A 22983-nucleotide genomic window follows, 5' to 3' on the forward strand; every position below is an offset into this window, starting at 1 on the left:
TATTTTATTGCATCAGATGAATATTTTGCACAAGTTTTGTCTTGCCTGACACTTTATACAGAATACTGATATTTTAATTTAAAATTGTACTAATTTATATAGATTTACTTTTCACATTTTTCGACACTGATTCTTACAATACTAGATAAATTCAAGTCTCAGCTAGCACATGATGTTGTTACTGTGCCAATGGAAATTTAAAGCCCTTGGCAAACACAAGGTATTAATCCATCCATTTTCAAAATGGCTATGACCTAAAATTACAAGCATATTGTGGCAGTAGAGAACCTACATTCCAATCTCTTGTACAGACAGGGGTACAGAGTTAAAGGTACATAGTTTAAAAATGTAATATCATTTACCTCCACACACGTCTCAATCTCTGTATACTTATTCATGATAGGAAGGATTGTTTCCATGCTGCTGTGTTCTACCAAGTCTGATTTATTTCCCACCAAGATCAATGGCACTCTTGCATGTTAAAAAATGAAAAACACAATTAGGAAACACAAGATAAAGAATAATAAACTAACACACTTCAGCAATTTAGAGTCAGCATAAAGTAAATAGTCAACCCTTAAAATGTGAACATCAGCCAGTGGAATGCTTGCCAGAACATACAGAAAAGTAGGTCACCAACAGCGGCTACTTAGATCCATCAAAATTTTGACATCGGTCAGTGATTTAATTTTCAATATCTTGAAAAATAAGCTACTAATGGTCATTAATCACGTGGGGGGAAAAAAAGAGTAGTGGAAAAATGCTAGCAGAAAAGAATAATCACAAAGTTTATAATAAGGAAAACACTTCATCTTGACTTTCCTATTGTGTTTTTGTTTTCAATCAAATCAAATTAAATATCATTAAACCACTTAATAATGCAGACCATCATATCTGCTTGTAGAGCAAATCTGAAAGCCACAACAAAACCGCTCTCTGTACCTGCTATCCTTATCGGTACGATCACTAATTAGGGGAATCCATCGACTGGTCACCTTTAAAAAAAAAATATAAAATAAAAAAAAAAATAAAAATAAAAAAACTTTTATAATTTGGCTGCTGCTAAAGCTATAACTTTTGAAATATTTTCTAAATGGATATACCTTCTCTATTGAAGTTTTATTGTTCACAGCATACACAATGCAAATTACATTGGCCTGAAAGAAGAGCATAAAATGCAAAGTTGCAGCTAAAGGAAAAAAACAACAAAAACAAAAACAACAAATGGCAGCATCTGAAGAAAAGCACATACCTTGGAGATCTCCTGGGAAAGCTGCTCATCTGTCTGCTCAGCTTCTGGAGATGAAAAGCATAAGCACGGTTTACTATGCTTAATAAAGACTTTAAATCTGACAGAAACGATAGCTATGATAGTTAAAATTGACAGTAATGATAGTTTATTTGCACAATAGCGCAAGTAAAGTGAACTTCTGTTGTAAATTTAAAAATGGCTAAAAGCCTTAGGTTCTGTTATTGACATTGAGAAATGAAGCACCTTTTGGAAGCCAATCTGATAAACAGTTGAAATACAATATTTTGTGACATTTCAGTTGAGCTTTTCTTACCTGAATAATCTACAATGTGCGTTGGGACACGCTCTGGGGTGACATCAGCAGGAATGGTGATCTCCTCAGCTCGAAGTGGAACCTTAAACAACGCGTATCAGATTACAGTTACTAACAGGTTTCTGTAATTTCTCTTTGATGCATACTACCACCGGAATGACCCAGACTTAGCATTATAATTTTCTTCTGTACCACAATTGTTCCTTTTTCAGACCATTTCACGGTTATGTAAACTAGTAGGCATGAAAAGACAGGGTAGTCTGAAAATTACAAAGAAGGAAATAAAGGCAAAGCCAGAATCCATTTGGACATAATTTTTAATTTGTAACATTTCATATTTCACAGAGATCTTAATTAGTTTCAATTTCCATTATCAAGCACTTCTTTTTTTTCTATCTAAAAAATGGCTTGCAAAGAACACTATAATGTACAGGCAAGAGGAATGTATTTTTCAGGGTAATCAATACTGACAATGCCAAGATTTTTATTCTCATCGGCCTGTGCACCACTGTAGGCAAGGGTTTGAAAAATTCCAGGTGACAGATTCACAGGCTGCTGCCAAAGAATATCATCCTAGTACTCAAGATCAGACTAATTTAAAAAAAGGTCGTAATTTGGAAAACACAAAGAATCATTTTCAGAGTTGGAGGTCTCATCTTGTTCGTCTAAAACACAAGCAACACTCTCCTATCCCCTCCCTATATTTTTATGCAATAGCTACCCGACGGTTTATACCTGGCGCTAAGTGACTTTGTGTTTCTGATAATCAGGAGCAAAACGACCAGTGGCGCTGATGCAGGCTCTTCATATTACTTTTTGATAATTGTACTGGTCAGTGCAATTGGCTGTTAATAAGTTATACTCATTTTCTTTCCCCCTTTAGTGACCTAAAACAACAGTAGAATTTATTGCCATTTTGATCTAGTTATCCCTCTTGATATTGAAGCAGAGCTTTAGGGTGCATGTGTTGTCAGCAATGATGGAGTTTGTCTGACCTTCATAGTACTGTTTGAATCTTCAGCATTTTCCTGAACTGTGGTGGTGAACTACACGATGCTTATAACTGGGTTTAGTGGGTTAACTTATGTAGGACTTTGGGAATCTTTGACACTACAAATTCACTTTTTTTCTTCCTGGTAGTAATTGAATGATTCAAGTAGCATTAGAATTACTTGAGGTAAAGAGCCATAATGCCCCCAAACAGAACAATTTTCACACTTAAAATATAATGGTGGGGTAGAAAAACAAATGCTTGCAAAAGTAAACATTATATTAGTAATAACTGTCATTACAACGCTAAAACTCAGCTTTGACTTTCTAATGTTCTACTTGAATTGTTTAACCACTTACATCTCTCCTACCTCTTCCTTATATGACCGTTACAGCAAAGCCCTCCACTATCACAAACCACAGTAACACAACCAACAGCACAATGCTCAGAACTATTAAAGAGGACAAACTATTATTTATTAGTCAATTATTTAAACATGTAGATTCAAATTACTTGAAATTAATGCTGATAAATTACCTCAACTGTATTGCCAGTCACAGACAAAAAAAAAATATTCATGGCTTGCAGGCCGCACCAATCAACCAAGTGTCACACGTTTGCATACAGTGAGCAACGGTTAATCTGATGATGGATTAGGCAAGGGCTAATCTACATTAGCAAGCAGGTTTGAAACTTGTATCAGTGGTTCTCAAAAGTATAGCCAATGAACCTCCTGAGATGTATGAAGATATGTCAAGTGTGACACTCCTCATATCTGAACAAAGTGACTTTTAAATTGTTCAGAAATATCAGTCTGTTATACAAAAATGTATAAAATCCAGGCTACCATCCAACATCTGCACTAGGAAATTAATTTAGGTCTATGAGGAACGGATCTAAAACTTCCAACTTTGGAGCACACAATCTTACTTATTTGCTAAGTAACTTTAAAGCTTCAGTGGCTTTGCCATACATTGCCACAGGGAGTACCCAAAAGAATTAATGAACAAGAACAAGTGAAAACGTTATTAATGAACAAAAAGTTAACAGTATGAATGCCTTCTCTGCTTTTTGCCAATGCCATTAAACTGCTCAAAAAAGAATTAAATGCCACCATCGGCTGCTGTGAATCAGAAAACAAGCCTGAAGCCTGTGATGATTTTCTTATGTTTTATAAATGCCTTTAGCACTTTGTGTGATTTTAAGTAAATAACATTACATGAACCACCGATGATTTGCAGTATTATCACTGGCCGCTGCCTCACCCAATCACACTGCCTCAACAAATCCATAGAAAAGAGCTGGACTAAAACTAAACTGTCACTTTATTTATAGCTTTTTGTTGCCAGATTGTATGAATCACACTCTATCTAATGTGCAACTGAGCCCTGCAAAGGGCTGGCATACTAGTATGTGCATTTCTTGCCTTATACCCAGTGCTGCTGGGAAATTAAAATACAGGTATTTTTACTTTAATAAAACAAGTGTAGTATTAGGTTACTCGTTACTTTAAAAAAATAACAGGAATACATAATGTGTTACTTTAACGCATTACCCGCAGCACTGCTCTCAAGATTGTGTTGCTGAGCTTAGCACTGTACATTCAGCTCATCAGCATAAATTTAGCTATTTCCGAAATATTGAGACAGATTAATTCAACAAGGAGGAAGAATAATGCAATTTCCCCAAGATGTGCTTCAGGAATATCATTTTTGTGGATGTTACCACCTGTGGCTGCTGAAAGCTTGTGTGAAGCTAAACACACGCGCAGGTGAACCGAGTGCAACGGCCTACAAAATCCTCAATGGTAACCCAGTCAAGGGTTTACATGGCCAAGTAACCAGGTCACTCCAGGAGAAAAACCGGAATAAGGGTTTACATGGCCTTTAAAAAAAAAAAAAAAAAAAACAGGTTTCTGTGAATAACTGTAACAGCACATGCAAATGCACTCATTGCTTTATTATAGTTAAAAAGGCAAAAAAGGGGAACTAATGGGAAATAACAAAACAGGTTAAGCATTTAAAACTACGGACCACTTTTCTGAAAGCCAAGAAGGAGAAGAGAAAACACCTGATACCTGAAAGACAAGATCAATTACAGAAAAAAATAATCACAGATTGTGAAACTGGTCACAGTGGGCCACCCAGCACTAAACTAGAAAAAAACTGATCTAACTGTGTGTGTTCATCACAAAGCATCTGTATTTATAAAATATCATCAAAGAAATGATAGACAGAAAAAAATGAAGGAGTAAGAATTACTAATCTGCTCTTGATCAAAAACCGCTAAGATGATATTCTCATAACAAAGAAATCTACGGTATAATAATGATTTTACATGACTGAATGAAAGCACTAGCCAGCCATATTCATCAGGGATTGGCTCCTAATTAAGTTATTGGGTTGTTATAAAAACAAGCAGCCATCGCATTCCACCAGGATCAAACATGAGGACCTCGACAGCGACTTTTACTTGAGTGCTGTTTCCTTCTGCTCTGCTCTGGTTTATTTCCTGTGATCTTTTCCTAACTTTTGGCACTTGTGTAAATTCAGTTCCTTTGATGTCTAACTTTTATTAGTCACTATGCAGGTCTCTCTTTTAAATTCACTTTTACATCAGCCTAGATCAGGGGTGCCCAATAATTCGATTATGATTGACTGGTAGATCGGAAAGGTAGTGCAGGTAGACCACGTTGCATTCAAAAAAATTTTTTTTTTTAAATGTTAGTCTATCATACATCCTCCCTACGGCATTTGCCACTTGATTGACATACACGGTGGCCAGTCTGAGATCTCTCTTCTTCTAACACACTGTTCATCCCGTACACACGATCAAACGCGCGAGCTACTGCAAAACTCCGGCTATCTAAGGATCTAGTTAGCCTTCCAATTTATATCGACTAAAGAAGGGATTTAAAATAAAAAATAAAAAAATTTGTTGGTTACGGGTTGGAGGTGGAATTGGAAGAGGATTTTTTTTTTTCACGATGTCACAATCAAAATGCGTTTGTCTGATCTGTCAATCTATCATTGCTATTCCAAAAAAGGAAAATGTGGAAAGGCACTTTCAAACTGTTCATAAAAACTACGAAACTGACTTCCTTCCAAAAAGCGATATGAGAAAGAGAAAGAGGGAACTAAAAGCGCAGTTAATCGGACAGCCGTCATTTTTCACTCGGCTGAATTCAAAAGCAAAGGCAGAAACACCGAAGCATCGTTCCGGGTGAGTCACTTGATCATTAAGCATAAGAAGTGCTTCCAAGATGAAGAGATGATAAAAGATGCCTTTGTTGAGGAAGAAGGCTAGGGAGAAATTCCTGCTAAGATTCCAAGACCCCCGGCCGGAGAAAAAGGAGTTTCTTCTAGTCATTAAACATGCAGAATACAAGCAACTTAATAACGATCAATGGCCATGAGACTTGCCATTTTTTTTCCAATCTGACCAACATGTTGAATGAGCTTAATTTACAGCTGCAAGGAAAAGAGAAAACCATGGTCAGTATGATTAGGTCAGTTAATGCTTTCAAACGAAAAATGCAACATCTGTCCTCAAAGCTGCAGCTCCTTGATTTGGGGGAACATCCAAAACCTCGCGTCAGAGCTGGAGACGCAATGGAAGGCGTGTGTGCAACTTGACAGCATCCACTACACAGAGCAGATTGAAAATTGTCAGTCAGACTTTAACTAATGGAAAAAAAGTAACGATTCGAGTGTTGCCCAATGTAGCGGAGTAAGAGTAGCGTTTCTTCTTCTCAAATGTACTCAGGTAAAAGTAAAAAGTATGGTGCAGTAAAACTACTCTTAGAAGTACATTTTTTTTAAAAAGTTACTCAAGTAAATGTAACTCGTTACTATCCACCTCTGATACTCAGTATATGTGTGTATATATATATATATATATATATATATATATATATATATATATATATACATATATACTCAGCAAAAAAGAAACGTCCTCTGACTTTCAACTGTTTTACTTTCAGTAAACTTAATGTGTAAATATTTGTATGAACACTAAAAGAGTCAACACCATAAGACATAAACTAAAAATGTTTCACAATGTGTCCCTGAATGAAGGGAGGCTCAAAATCCAAAGTACCAGTCAGTATCCGGTGTGGCCACCAGCTGCTTGAAGTACTGCAGTGCATCTCCTCCTCATGGACTGGACCAGATTTGTCAGTTCTTGCTGTGAGATGTTACCCCACTCTTCCACCAAGGCACCTGCAAGTTCCTGGACATTTCTGGGGAATGGCCTAGCCCTCACTCTGCGATCCAACAGGTCCCAGACGTGCTCAATTCCTTCGACGATAAACACAAATCCGTCCATCACACTGGTGAGACAAAACCGTGACTCATCAGTGAAGAGCACTTTTTGCCACTCCTGTCTGGTCCAGCGAAGGTGGGTTTGTGCCCATAGGCGGTGTTGCTGGTGATGTCTGGTAAGGACCTGCCTTACAACAGGCCTACAAGCCCTCAGTCCTATTGCGGACTGTCTGAGCACTGATGGAGGGATTGTGTGTTCCTGGTGTGACTCGGGCAGTTGTTGTGGCCATCCTGTACCTGTCACACAGGTGTGATATTCGGATGTACCGATCCTGTGCAGGTGTTGTTACACGTGGTCTTCCACTGCGAGGATGATCAGCTGTCCTTCCTGTCTCCCTGTAGCGCTGTCTTAGGCGTCTCACAGTGCGGACATGGCAGTTTATTGGCCTAGCCACATCAGCAGTCCTCATGCCTCCCTGCAGCAGGCCTAATGCACGTTCACACAGATGAGCAGGGACCCTGGGCATCTTTCTTTGGGTGTTTTTCACAGTCGGTAGACAAGTCTCTTTAGTGTCCTGCGTTTTTAGAACTGTGACCTTAAATGCCTACTTTCTGTAAGCTGTTAAGGTCTTAACGACTATTCCACAGGTGCATGTTAATTAATTGATTATGGTTAATTGAACATGCATGGAAAACATTGTTTAAACCCTTTACAATGAAAATCTGTAAAGTTATTTGGATTTTAAAACATTATTGTTGAAATACACAGTCCTGAAAAGGATGTTTCTTTTTGCTGAGTATATATATATATATATATATATATATATATATATATATATATATATATATATATATACATACACACGCACAGTACAGGCCGAAAGTTTGGACACACCTCCTCATTTAATGTGTTTTCTTTATTTATATATAGTTTGTTCAAAATAGCCACCCTTTGCTGTAATTACTGCTTTGCACACTCTTGGCATTCTCTCGATGAGCTTCAACAGGTAGTCTCCTGAAATAAAACCATTGTGTGCAAAGCAGTAATTACAGCAAAGGGTGGCTATTTTGAACAAACTAGAATATGTTTTCGGTTATTTCACCTTTTTTTGTTAAGTACATAACTCCACATGTGTTCATTCATAGTTTTGATGCCTTCAGTGAGAATCTATCAATGTAAATGGTCATGAAGATAAAGAAAACACATTGAATGAGGAGGTGTGTCCAAACTTTTGGCCTGTACTGTATATATATATAGAATTTTTAATGTAGGTAGATAATTTTGACCTGGTCATTTTAAAAGTAGCTTGCAAGCCTAAAAAAGTGTGGGCACCCCTGGCCTAGAGAGACCAACTGTGGCCACTGAATACTTTAAATTTCACGCTTCTGCTGCATCACTGCCTACTGTTATACTATCTCCATGGCCGTGTGGTCCACGGCTGAAATTCAGAAATTTAAAACATAAACCCAGCAAGAATTAATTAGAATTTTGGCAGTTTTAACATACATATCTTTAGCAAAATAAATAAATACGCATATGTTTGACAACTTTATAAAACTGACCTCAGTCTAAAACACTTTTAAGTACCTCTGACCTATATGAAATATGTCTTCTTTTGACTGGATGAATATATTGGTTAGGAATGTTTTAAAAATTAAAAAAAAGAAAGAAAACTAAATGCATACAATATTTCATTTGTCATTTTTTTCTGCTATTGATGAGACTTAGTAATCCTTTTCACTACTCTGACAAAGCAAAATGTTTGTTTCATACATTTGGGAAAAACGCCTGCAATTGTATATAAAATCCCCCTGGAATTTAATCAGTGGGGGCAAAAACCTCCCATCTAAAAAATGATTTCTTACCTTTGTCACATTACACAACTTTTCCTACAACGTTAACTTGTTTTGTTCATTTAAAAAGTCTTTAGAAAATCACAGTGAGTTGCCGATAGTAATATTACACTCCTGTTGCTCAGTTATAGCAATTTTAGCAGCAGCTAGAAGTCTCTGCAACTTGTTGATATAAAATTGATAATAATATTAATAGTATTAAAATTAGTTTGATTTTTCTATCTATCCATCCATCCATTTTCCAACCCGCTGAATCCGAATACAGGGTCACGGGGGTCTGCTGGAGCCAATCCCAGCCAACACAGGGCCACAAGGCAGGAACCAATCCTGGGCAGGGTGCCAACCCACTGCAGGACACACACCCACGCACCAAGCACACACTAGGGCCAATTTAGAATCGCCAATCCACCTAACTGGCATGTCTTTGGACTGTGGGAGGAAACCGGAGCGCCCGGAGGAAACCCACGCAGACACAGGGAGAACATGCAAACTCCACGCAGGGAGGACCCGGGAAGCGAACCCGGGTCTCCTAACTGCGAGGCAGCAGCGCTACCACTGCGCCACCGTGCCACCCAGCTTGATTTGTTCTCCTACCGATTCACACCTTGTAGGGATGACCCCTTGTTTGTACGAGTTACAAGTTAATGAAAGCTCAGACAGTAGCACAATGAATGCAATAATCACACACACCCTAAAGAACAATAATGACTTCAAGGGAACAATTAAAACAAGCATTTCAGAAAGGCTTAGCAAACTAAGGAGTCTCCACAAAGGTCTGTTCAATGCTTCGTGTTTCCTTGGTGCAGGGCACTTTGTCATGTTCTAAGGTACTCCACATTGAGCGGTTGTGAAAATGAGTTGACCCAACCAGCTTCACCGTATTTTTGTAATAATTTAGATAAACCCCAGTCAGATGCCATGAGGGGACAGTCACTCATTGTCTAATATGACAAGATTCAGCAACTGCAGCTGTTAAAGCTGACATACTCGCCAACTCGAGGTCATGTCAAGTTATGTAATATGACCCGACCTTATAATTCAAAGCAAAAAAAAAAAAAAAGAAAGAAATCACCTTGCAATGGTCTTGTTAAACCAAAGTGTAATTTAACTCTTTCTTCACATCCATAAATCACAACTTGAATTAAAAACACTGAAAATACTGTACCCTTCTTTAGAATGTAAACATATTCACATTTTCTTCTTAGCAAAATTATAACCACCAAAGCTAATCCGTGATTACAGAATTGTTGTTTGGAATCTAATGGCAATGTATAAAATTATTTCCTCCATGCATTCACTTAAGACTGAATAAACAAACTCCAGATAATAGAATAAATATGTGTCCCAAATAAAGGAACACAAAACTCAAATAATAACCATAAATGAATAAAATGATAAGAATGTGCTGCTGACACACCTAATCCTAACATTTTCAGAATAGGAGATGTAACTTCTAAAACAAAGAACATGGTTATATTTCATCTCTTCACCCAGTAATACACATTAAAAGAGCAAGAAGAAGAACGAGGTTCAGCCTGTGATGAAGAATGATGAAATTAGTGAAAGCAGCTTAGAAAGGCTGGATTGAATCTGCATTTATGATCTTAAAGTACTTGCTTTGGCCAAGATAACGGTTAGAAAATTACAAACAGATTTCTGCACCAATTCTAATTGAAGTCAGGCCTGCTTTATACAATAGCTTACCTCATCTGGAAACTCTTCACTGACCAGCGACATAATTAAAGATGTTTTACCAACTCTTGCTGCAAAACAGAACAAAGAGTAGCGTGAAACCACAGTGGCAGCTGGCCGAGGGACATAAATAATTGAATTGTACACTAAAACATCGCTGTCCAGTCCTGAGGGAACATGAATATTATTTCAAATTTGTTGCATTTTTTGCAATGAAAGTATATCTTAAGACAGGTACAAAACAAAGAGCTTTAACAATAAAAAGATTACAGATTTCAGTAGCAACTTTCTCTTCTGTCATGCCACCACCACCTACTCAAAGCATCATGATGCACCAACATTGATGGACTGAAAGCCAGAAGTCTACGTGACCATCATCATCAGGTCCTTCCATGAAAACCCTAAATACAAAGAGGACTGTTTGACTTATGTTAGGTAGATTGCCCAGAGGGGACTGGGCGGTCTCTTGGTCTGGAACCCCTACAGATTTTATTTTTTTCTCCAGCCTTTGGAGTTTTTTGTTTGTTTTTTCTGTCCACCCTGGCCATCGGACCTTACTCTTATTCTATGTTAATTAATGTTGACTTATGTTTATTTTTTATTGTGTCTTCTATTTTTCTATTCATTTTGTAAAGCACTTTGAGCTACATTTTTTTTGTATGAATATGTGCTATATAAATAAATGTTGATTGATTGATTGATGTCTCAAATGATGCACGTAACACACATCAGGAATTAAACTAAACTATGAAAAGCTACAACTGTCATTTATAAAGTGGACTGGCTATCAGAAACAAAATCACGTTAATCATTGTAATTGACAAATTTAGCATTACTTGAAAAGACAATTCCAGGTACAGTAAGAACAAGCTTCACATTGTTTGGAGTCTAAAAATGAACTGATCTGCAAAAGGTTTTATAATAGAAGTGTAGAAGGCAGGCGCATTTTATATAATTTTGTGTAACTGTGGGTCTGTATCTGATGACAAGCATTCCTTAAGAATAATATAAATTTCAACATTGACGTTGACCCTGCATTTATAAGACAGACGCATATCACAGTATTTTTCAGTTCAAACAAACACTTGTTGCATTATGTTGTAATTATTTGTATTACTTATCATTTAGCTGACACCGATGTACCTGAGATACAACTGGACGCGCTTCTTGTGGTTTTCTGCTCAAGTCACAGAGTGTCAGTACAGGGATGGGAACTCACAACCTCAGGGTCTGAAGTCTACACTCCAAAGCCTTCACCAGTACGCCACACTGACTGCATATTTTAGAATTAGACACTGGAGTGTAAATATGTGTGTGTCAAGCAAGAAATGTACTCTACAAAATTCACATTACGAAGAGAAAACGTTGATCGGCCTCAAGAAAGATTAAGTTACAGTAAAACTCACAGCCCTGCTTGGATTTTTATTAGTCTAAATACTAATGAACATTTGTATATCTTGTACACAGGTCCAGTTTTAATTCAGTTGACTTTTTCATTTCAAGTAATCAGGTAAATGGGTCTTCCCTCAGTTTCAGTCCAGATGCAGGACTATAATGATGTCGCCCAGCCTGAACGGATGATTAATGTGGCCGATTAAATTACATCTCATTCTCAACCACACAACTAAATCATCAGCCTAATGGCGCCTAGTAGTGGCCTCTCCTCGCTGTCACTGTTAAAACATTCAAGTATAAAAGACTTCCTTTTCCCCCAAATTTCCTGCATAACGCCCAGATTCTTCATTTTATCCATCCAGTCATGCCCCTAATTTCTCACAAACAAAGGTGTCACTTTTTTTAATTTCCTAAACTCCATTATTTAACACACAATACATTACACTATTGGTCTCTTTTCAATTCGTTAAGTGTTACTCTTTACAAGGATCCGATGTTAGTTATGGTCTGATTTCCATAATATTCTTGGATTGACTGTAACAGACGGCAACAGCACACACCCCCTCACTGTGCGTCAGTCACCTTCTAGGATAACATTTAATTCACATGTCAAACTTTGCCCTCATGTAGAAGTTGTGTCTCTGTTCACCAACTCATCTGCAGGTTTTATTTGTTTTTTTTACGATTTTCATTCACTTTTATGACGGCTCTGGTTTCTTCTTCCTTTCTAGTCATGCATTCTTTACTCCTTCCACGCATTTCTGTATTCCTTTAATTGTTACTATCTTCTTATTCTTTTAAACTTTGTTTCTTGACCACCACAGTGCCTCTGCCCCTATTACTAATTTCACACACTGTTTACTTTGTAGCTGTTTGACTCTTTTGAACTTTTCCATGCCACACAACACCATGTCTCGCACTATATACTTCCTTAGAAGGCTGGCGTCCTTCAACATCTGCAATAACATACTGCAGATGTTCTATCAGACAGTTGTGGCGAGCGCCCTCTTCTACGTGGTGGTGTGCAACATAAAGGACGACGCCTCACGCCTGGACAAACTGGTGAGGAAGGCAGGCTCTATTGTAGGCACGGAGCTGGGCAGCTTGACATCCATGGCAGAGCGACGGGCACTGAGCAGGCTCCTGTCAATCATGGAGAATCCACTGCATCCACTGAACAGGATCATCGCCAGACAGAGGAGCAGCTTCAGCGACAGACTGCTGTCACCATCCTGCTCCACTGACAGACTGAGGAGATCATTCCTCCACCACACCATGCGACTCTTCAAGTCCACTAGGGGGGTAAACGTTAACATTATACAAAGTTATTGTCTGTTATACCTGCATTTTTAGCACTCTTTAATTTTATATATTTTTTTTTTCTTATCATCAGTATGCTGCTGCTGGAGTATGTAAATCTCTCCTTGGGATTAATAAAGTATCTATTTCTGTTCCTTTAAACAAATTACTCCATTTTGTTTCCATTGTGTACCATAGATCTTTTACGATTTCACACATTTGCAGCGTGTTACAGTTTCTTCTTCTCTGCAAGCTTCTCTTGGGCCGATTTTTCCTTTTTCTAAATTCGACATTAAGCCTGCCACCCTTATTGGTTACACTGTCCTTACGTACTACTATGCAATATCTTTATGTTTGTTTGTTAGGTATTTACGTGTTCTCTGTTTCCATACTAGGCTTTCCAGAATTATCAAAAAAATCAATGAGTATTGATTTTAACCTTTTTTTAAGTTGTTTCATTATTCATGGCATCGGCTTACACATACACTTCCAGTTCGGTACGGCCTTTGATAATCGAGCCTCATAGGCTACCAATGGACAAGGCTAGGGTTGCAGCACTGTTTCCAGCCATTCACTGGAGTTAATAAGATGACAACTCCAGCCATCGAGGCCTTTGCCAGGTTACTTAATTAAAAAAAAAAGACAGCCAGAACGGCTGGAAATAAATCAGCTTTGTACCAGATAGAGACAGAAAAAAAATCACAAGACACACGCAAGCCTGTCTGCAAGACTTGCTACTGCACAATACCAACTAAAGGGGCTAACACAACCAATTTAGTCAGACACTTGAAGAACAGACACGTGAGTCAACACAAAAACGTTTGAGAGGTAGGTATCTTATTTTTAAATTATGGTAACATGAATCTGTAGAAGCCTGTAAACTGTTGCGTTTGAAGCTGAGATGGAACGTTTGTTTGTTTGTTTTTCCCTACAGGATAAAACATTTTATGTAGTAAGTTTAAAGAATAATGACAGAGGGTATTGTAATTATTTTTAACTGCAGGCCAGTTTCATTCTGCACTGTTCATTCAGGACAACTGTAAACTGTAATTTGTAATATATATAACAATTTCAAAAATTCTTTTTTTTGTCTGTCAATATGGGGTGCTGTGTGTACATTAATGAGGAAAAAAATTAATTTAAATGATTTTAGCAAATGGCTGCAATATAACAAAGAGTGAAAAATTGAAGGGGGTCTGTACCCACTGTGTGTATATACACATAGTGTAAGGCGCTAAAGCTTTGCATTGCTCAATTGCATAAAGAGTGCCACTACTCCTCCACGTGCTCCCTTAAACTCTTGCTGCAAACTGTAATTTGTAGAGTTTCTTCCTTTTACTATGTGCAATTTTAAAATTATACATCACCACATTTTTTATATATATATATATATATATACACACACAGTGGTGTGAAAAACTATTTGCCCCCTTCCTGATTTCTTATTCTTTTGCATGTTTGTCACACAAAATGTTTCTGATCATCAAACACATTTAACCATTAGTCAAATATAACACAAGTAAACACAAAATGCAGTTTTTAAATTATGGTTTTTATTATTTAGGGAAAAAAAAATCCAAACCTACATGGCCCTGTGTGAAAAAGTAATTGCCCCCTGAACCTAATAACTGGTTGGGCCACCTTTAGCAGCAATAACTGCAATCAGTCTTTTACAGCGCTCTGGAGGAATTGTGGCCCACTCATCTTTGCAGAATTGTTGTAATTCAGCTTTATTTGAGGGTTTTCTAGCATGAACCGCCTTTTTAAGGTCATGCCATAGCATCTCAATTGGATTCAGGTCAGGACTTTGACTAGGCCACTCCAAAGTCTTCATTTTGTTTTTCTTCAGCCATTCAGAGGTGGATTGGCTGGTGTGTTTTGGGTCATTGTCCTGTTGCAGCACCCAAGATCGCTTCAGCTTGAGTTGACGAACAGATGGCCGGACATTCTCCTTCAGGATTTTTTGTTAGACAGTAGAATTCATGGTTCCATCTATCACAGCAAGCCTTCCAGGTCCTGAAGCAGCAAAACAACCCCAGACCATCACACTACCACCACCATATTTTACTGTTGGTATGATGTTCTTTTCTGAAATGCTGTGTTCCTTTTCGCCAGATGTAGCGGGACATTTGCCTTCCAAAGAGTTCAACTTTTGTCTCATCAGTCCACAAGGTATTTTCCCAAAAGTCTTGGCAATCATTGAGATGTTTCTTAGCAAAATTGAGACGAGCCCTAATGTTCTTTTTGCTTAACAGTGGTCTGCGTCTTGGAAATCTGCCATGCAGGCCGGTTTTGCCCAGTCTCGTTCTTATGGTGGAGTCGTGAACACTGACCTTAATTGAGGCAAGTGAGGCCTGCAGTTCTTTAGATGTTGTCCTGGGGTCTTTTGTGACCTGTCGGATGAGTCGTCTCTGCGCTCTTGGGGTAATTTTGGTCGGCCGGCCACTCCTGGGAAGGTTCACCACTGTTCCATGTTTTTGCCATTTGTGGATAATGGCTCTCACTGTGGTTCTCTGGAGTCCCAAAGCTTTAGAAATGGCTTTATAACCTTTACCAGACTGATAGATCTCAATTACTTCTGTTCTCATTTGTTCCTGAATTTCTTTGGATCTTGGCATGATGTCTAGCTTTTGAGGTGCTTTTGGTCTACTTCTCTGTGTCAGGCAGCTCCTATTTAAGTGATTTCTTGATTGAAACAAGTGTGGCAGTAATCAGGCCTGGGGGTGGCTACGGAAATTGAACTCAGGTGTGATACACCACAGTTAGGTTATTTTTAACAAGGGGGCAATTACTTTTCACACAGGGCCATGTAGGTTTGGATTTTTTCTCCCTAAATAATAAAACCATCATTTAAAAACTGCATTTTGTGTTTACTTGTGTTATATTTGACTAATGGTTAAATGTGTTTGATGATCAGAAACATTTTGTGTGACAAACATGCAAAAGAATAAGAAATCAGGAAGGGGGCAAATAGTTTTTCACACCACTGTATATATATATATATATATATATATATATATACACACAAACACACACACAGTGTAAGGCGCTATAACTTTGCAGTGCTCAATCGTATAAAGAGTGCAGCTATTCCGCCACATGCTCAAATACACAGATTTAAACTTGCTAACCTTTTGTTCAGAGAGCGTCTCTCTCACCATTTACAAAAAATCTGCACTACTTGAAGTGTTTGCATTTAATGACTTAAACTTTTTTTTCATCAATTTAAAGATCTGAATGCATACAGAATTGCTATTTATTTAAGTACATTTTTTTATTGAGATCCATTTCATACTGCATTGGGTATCAGAAATGGCATCAAATTTCAAAACTTATCTTTGTATTGCATCAAAATTTGAAATTTTGGTAGTGTCAACCCTATTCCATACTATTGCTGATTTATCATATGAAAAAAATACTCTTAATTCTTCAAAGTTCTTTGAAGATAAAGTTGGAAAATTGACCAAATGTCTCCAATTTCCCCATTTCTCTGGCCTTTCCTTCCCCCTCATTTGCACTTTTTAATAGCTTTACACTCTGTCACGATGTTCTGGTCCCATTAACACGGTTGGTTTATCGAACCCCGGTTGTACAATTTGATTTTTCTCGATACAGGTCCAAATAAATATCTAGTCATATCTGTTGATTTCCCGTGTACATTTATCGCAATTAAAGCTGTACTCCAAGTCTAGTCCTGTGCCACATTCTAACAATCTGCACCAAGCCCTCGCTCTCTCAGCATCATCTTCTCACTCCTGGGACGGCTTCTCTACATCGCCTTCTCCCTCCAGGGATGCTTGCTCGGCATTACGATTTCACTCCAGTGACGTGCTCTCAGCATCGACTTTTCATATCCCTGACATTTTCCCTTTTCCTGTCACTTCTTCTATGCCCTGCTTCCAGAGATGATCACTTTTTGTCACTCTGGTCACGCCCCCCAGCCCCATTTTCACTTCAACATCCTTTACTCGGCACACAGCTATCACCTCCACAGAAGGACATGTCTCTACATTTTGGATCCCTCCTCTTGTAATCGGCGACACCGGTAATTTAGACAGCCAACATCGATTCCTCAGTCCGTCGAAAGCATGCCCTATATTTAGTGGGAAATCCCAGCACATCGTCAGCATGAACTCCACATTTCAGATAAATCATCTTTTCTTGCTATCCCCCCCCCCCCCCCCCCAAGCCATTGGTGCTCCCGCTCTTAGCTCGGTATTCTCTATCCAGGTACTTATTTCCCAACCACTAAGCGTCGCAAGGTGAAGGGATGTCTAAAATCTTTGTACATGCATGCAACTTACGCTCTCCCACCAGAAGGATCCTCACGTCCTTCCTCATGTTGGCGGCCTCCTGCTCCTCCACTCCTCTCCTCTCCGGCTCTCAGGAGTGAGTGCTCCAGGCCTGCGATTCAGCGGCCTCGACACGGAGGACAAAGCGGACAGCGCGGTTTAACGTGTATGGCTTCAACAGAGACACTCGTGACAAGGTCCACCGTTGGGCATTGCGAGGTACAACAACTTCCACAGCTTCGGGCGCCAATTCACCTCACTCCTTTCCTTCACGATTTAGGTGACATTCTGCAACGAGCACAACTCTCAGTTCACACGCGCAAACTCCTCCCTCAGCGACAGAGGCCGCTACGGCGAACAAAGAGGGTCAAACCGCGCGAACCACGCTACTCGCTGGTGATGTTCGCTCAGTAAGCGCATAATGCCTTATCTATAAGTTCACAATACAAATGTACTGCATTTGAGGAGGGTTGAAGCTAAGGTGGAAACAAGATTTTGAAAAGAACAAGGACAGTCTGTATTGGTAGAAATGGAAAACATCATTTTAACAGAAAATGACATCTAATATAGATGAGGATTCTAAAGTGATTTGGTCAGCACTACGGTATGATTGCAAGTTGTGGATACAACTGTATAAGTTTCTTCTGCGGCAGGATGTGGATGTGAAATTACTGGTACATTACACATATCGTGGACAGGGAGAATAATTAATAAGAGGTTCTACCTAAACTGAACAAGACTCTGACATTGGAAAATACATTAAAAAGAAGAAAACTGAAATACTTTGGACACACAAAGGTCAGGTCAGGTTGGGGGTCATGCACTGATACAGAGCGTTGCTGCACCCACCACGTGACAAAACAGCTCGGGATCCTGGCTGGCAACCCCCCAAGGCAGACACTCAGTCCAGTCCCACTCTGCAGAAATGACCCTCTATCTGCTGCAGCCAGGAGTTACATGGGCGTCCCCTTGGCCTGGTCCAGCCAGTCAGGTCCTCAACAATGAAGATCCTGCAAGTTGGATCTCCCTAGGGGAACCACATAACTAATGCTCCCTCACAATGCAGGTAATGTGCCTCATCCAGGACAATGTGAGCTACCACTTGTTCGCAACAAGGTGAAACCATAAGTACCCAAGAATTCTCTGAAGAGACACAGTACCAAAGGAGTCCAAGCTTCATCTCAGATCACTGGATAGTATCCAGAATCCATGTCACCAAACCATACAGCAAACCAGGAAGCACCAGGGCTCGGCCCTTCGTCTTTTTGCTGAAATATTGGGAGCACCGCACACTCCTTTCCAGCGATGTCTACCGACTTCACAGGAAGAGTCAACAGAGACATGAATGTCGCTGCCAAGGTAAGTAAACCTCTCAATGAGTTCAACACTCTCTCCACAGACAGACACACAACTGATGGCTGTGCCCAAGAGGTCATTAAACTGCAAAAAACACACTACTTTAACATGGCTTTCTCATAACTTCATTTTAATTTAATTCTGATTTAATATGCTCTGCATATTCAATTAATTATCATTACTATTCCTGGTGGCTCCAAAATCTGTACTAACCCCTACTCTCTTGTCTGTTCGTTTTCTGGTTTTCTGTGGTGGTGACCTGCACCACCACCACCTTGATCAAAGCTCCATGATGTTCCTACATTGATGGATTAAAGGCCAGAAGTCCAAGTGACCGTCATCATCAAGTCCTTCCATGAGAACCATGAATACCATGAGGACTGATTGGGGTCGATTATGTGAGGTAGAATGCCTACAGGGGGCCGGGTGGTCTCATTCCCTGGAACCCCTGCAGATTTTATTTTTTTTTTTTTTCTCCAGCCGTTTGGAGTTTTTTTTTTATTTTTTCTGTCCTCCCTGGCCATTGGACCTTACTCTTATTCTATGTTAATTAGTGTTCTCTGATTTTAAATTCTTACTTTGTTTTTTTTGTCTTTCTTCATCATGTAAAGCACTTTGAGCTGCATCATTTGTATAAATTGTGCTATATAAATAAGGGTTGCTGTTGTTGTTGTTAAAGGCCCGGATCTTGGTTTTTATTCAGGACACTCACAAACCCAGACACTCAGACTCCTCACTTAGTCTCTCGAGAGCCCCAATCAGAGACTCCATTGACTCAGCGAAGATCACAACATCGTTGGCAAAGTCAAGATCAGTGAATCTTTCTTCACCAACAGATGCCCCACAACCCTGCCCAACACAACAACAACATTTATTTATATAGTCCATTTTCATACAAAAAGTAGGTCAAAGTGCTTTACATAATGAAGAAAAGAAAAATAAAAGAATATTTTTCACAATAAGAAATTCAAATAAGACAACATTAGTTGACATAGAAAAGGAGTAAGGTCCGATGGCCAGGGTGGACAGAAAAAACAGAAGAAAAAAAAGACGGCTGGAGAGAAAAAATAAAATCTGCAGGGGTTCCAGGGAATGAGACCACCCAGTCCCCTGTAGGCATTCTACATAACATAAATGAAATAGTCCTCTTTGTAGTTAGGGTTTTCACGGAGTCACTTGATGATGATGGTCATGCAGACTTCTGGCTTTTAATCCATCCATCATTGTTGCAACATCACGGTGCTTTGAGTAGATGGTGGTGGCGCAAGGACACCGGAAAAGGAAACAGAAGAGAGAGTGGGGGTTAGTATGGATTTTAGAGCCACCATGAATAGTTATTATAATGAGTTGGATATACAGATTATCAGGATTTTGATTACAGTGAAGTTATGAGAAGGTCATGTTAAAGTAATGTGTTTTCAGCAGTGTTTTAAAGTGCTCTACTGTATCAGCCTGGCGAATTCCTATTGGCAGGCTTAGGAAAAGAAAATCAGAACACATCACACCAGTCTTAGCGTCACTACACTGGTTACCTGTGTCATTCAGAATTGACTTTAAAATTCTGCTTATGGTTTATAAAGCCTTAAATAATCTCGCCCCATCTTATATATCGGAATGTCTGACACCTTATATTCCAAATTGTAACCTCAGATCCTCAAATGAGTGTCTCCTTAGAATTCCAAGAACAAAACTTAAAAGAAGTGGTGAGGCGGGCCTTCTGCTGCTATGCACCTAAAATCTGGAATAGCCTGCCAATAGGAATTCGCCAGGCTGATACAGTAGAGCACTTTAAAACACTGCTGAAAACACATTACTTTAATATGGCGTTTTTATAACTTCATTTTAATCTTAATTTAATTAAATCCTGATACTCTGTATGTTCAATTCATCATAATAACTATTCATGGTGGCTCTAAAATCGGTACTGACCCCTACTCTCTTTTCTGTTTCTTTTTCCGGTTTCTTTGTGGTGGTGGCCTGCGCCACCACCACCTACTCAAAGCATCATGATGCTCCAACAACGATGGATGGATTTAAAGGCAGAAGTCTACGTGACCATCATCATCATCAAGCCCTTCCGTGAGAACCCTAAATCCAAAGAGGACTGTTTCATTTATGTTAGGTAGAATGCCCAGAGGGGACTGGGCGGTATCATGGTCTGGAATCCCTACAGATTTTATTTTTCTCCAGCCGTCTGGAGTTTTTTTGTTTTTTCTGTCCCCCCTGGCCATTGAACCTTACTCTTATTCGATGTTACTTAATGTTGATTTATTTTGTTTTATAATTGTGTCTTTCATTTTTCTATTCTTTAATATGTAAAGCACTTTGAGCTACTGTTTGTATGAAAATGTGTTATATAAATAAATGTTGTTGTTGTTGTTGTTATTCCAGATTGTAGGTGCATAGCAACAGAAGGCCGCCTCACCACTTCTTTTAAGTTTTGTTCTTGGAATTCTAAGGAGACACTCATTTGAAGATCTAAGGTTACGATATGGAATATAAGGTGTCAGGCATTCTTATATATAAGATGGAGTGAGATTATTTAAGGCTTTATAAACCATAAGCAGAATTTTAAAGTCAATCCTGAATGACTCAGGTAACCAGTGTAGTGACATCAAAACTGGAGAAATGTGTTCGGATTTTCTTTTCACAGTTAGGATCCTAGCAGCTGCATTCTGCACTCGTTGCAAAAGATTTATGTCTTTTTTGGGTAGTCCAGAGAGGAGTGCGTTACAGTAATCTAGTCGACTGTCCCTACAACACCCAGTCCATACAAGCATTGAACAGAGTGGGAGAAGAACACACCCCATGGCCCACCCCAGAATCAATTGGGGAAAAACAGACATTCTGCCTCCACTGTGCACAGCATTGACAGTACCAGTGTACAGGTTGGCCAAGATATCCAGCAACTTCAGGCGGCCCCCACAAAGTCTCAGGATGTCCCACAGTAAAGCATGATCAACTGGGTCAAACACTTTACGAAAATCAACAAAGGGTGGTAAGAAACTCAGCCAATATTAGCGTTTGTGTCCAATGAGAACCTTCAGTGCCAGGTTACGATTGATGGAAGACTTCTTAGGAGTAAAATCAGACTGCTCCAGTCACTGGTAGGTGAGCACGTGATCGTGGATTTACTAACCTTCTTCTATTTGTTCTTTTTCTATTCTCAAACAAATTTGGGACAGTATAGAAAAGGCAAATAAAAACAGAAAGCAGTGATTACTAAATTATAGGAAATGATCTGACCTGAAATGACCTGAAAACAATATAACGCCCCATAATTTGATGTTACAACTAATACCTTTTTTTTTTTTTTGAAAACTAAACAATTATTTTGATTTTGATACTTGTAACAAATTCCAGTAAAAAGTTTGGCCAGTGAAGAATTCACCCCTTTGTAACACTGCCTTTCCTTCTCACAACACTAAGAAACATTTCATTACTGAAGACACCAATTTATGGAGGGTTTCAGGTGAAATTTAATCCCATTCCTCTTACAAGTCTTAAGGTGTACAACAGTATGGGGTCTTCATTGTCATAAAATGCACCACATGCATCTCGACTGGGGAGAGGTCAGCTCTGCAGGCGGGCCAGTCAAGCATTCCCACCCTCTTTCTATGTTTAGAGTTTAGGAGTCACCTTCAACATTCTGAAAAGGTAAGCAATTCCATCCCAAGCCACAAGAGGACATCATCATTGATACACTCTTCTTCTTTGTCCATCCATCCATCCATTCTCCAACCCGCTGAATCCAGACACAGTGGTCTGCTGGAGCCAATCCCAGCCAACACAGGGCGCAAGGCAGGAACCAATCCCAGGCAGGGCGCCAACCCACCTCAGGCATACGCACCCACACACTAGGGATAATTTAGAATTGCCAGTCCACCTAACCTGCATGTCTTTGGACTGTGGGAGGAAGCCCACGCAGACATGGGGAGAACATGCAAACTCCACTCAGGGAGGACCTGGGAACCGAACCCAGCAGCACTACCTGTGCCACCGTGCCGCCTCTTCTTCTTTGTCCACAGTTGAAAAGCTTAACTGATGGAGGAACCCAGAGGTCTCTACCATATTAGTCCACAACAGGTGCCACACAAGACGAGTCACGTTCTCAGGAAGAACATGCACCAAATAATCACAAACTACTTATCTTGACGGTCTTCTCCCAACACTGGTTTCACCTCAACACAGCCAATGTGACCGTTTGCCCCTGTCAGGGATGCCAGGGGCCATGACCCGGCCGGGACGCCATGAGGGACCGGATGTGGGTCTGC

At 39.4% G+C, this 22983-nt stretch overlaps 1 protein-coding gene across 3 annotated transcripts in view; it reads right to left on the bottom strand.

Moving 5' to 3' along the window:
- LOC120518227 (mitochondrial Rho GTPase 1-A) overlaps positions 1–17694 on the bottom strand; it is a 54759-nt gene extending 37065 nt beyond the window's left edge. For 2 of the 3 annotated variants that reach the window (XM_039740917.1, XM_039740916.1), the window contains exons 1-7: positions 17366–17694; positions 10380–10438; positions 1566–1647; positions 1253–1296; positions 1104–1157; positions 943–995; positions 363–471 (exon numbers count right to left, since the gene is read on the bottom strand). In XM_039740917.1, coding sequence (XP_039596851.1) covers positions 363–471; positions 943–995; positions 1104–1157; positions 1253–1296; positions 1566–1647; positions 10380–10438; positions 17366–17402 — 438 coding nt within the window. In that variant the 5' untranslated portion in view covers positions 17403–17694. Of the gene's footprint in view, positions 1–362; positions 472–942; positions 996–1103; positions 1158–1252; positions 1297–1565; positions 1650–10379; positions 10439–17365 lie in introns of those variants that run through there. The other variant, XM_039740918.1, reaches the window with a different exon arrangement.
- Between the last annotated feature and the right edge of the window lie 5289 nt (positions 17695–22983).

The sequence above is a fragment of the Polypterus senegalus genome, chromosome 17 (genome assembly GCF_016835505.1).
Source record: "Polypterus senegalus isolate Bchr_013 chromosome 17, ASM1683550v1, whole genome shotgun sequence".
Lineage (NCBI taxonomy): Eukaryota > Metazoa > Chordata > Cladistia > Polypteriformes > Polypteridae > Polypterus > Polypterus senegalus.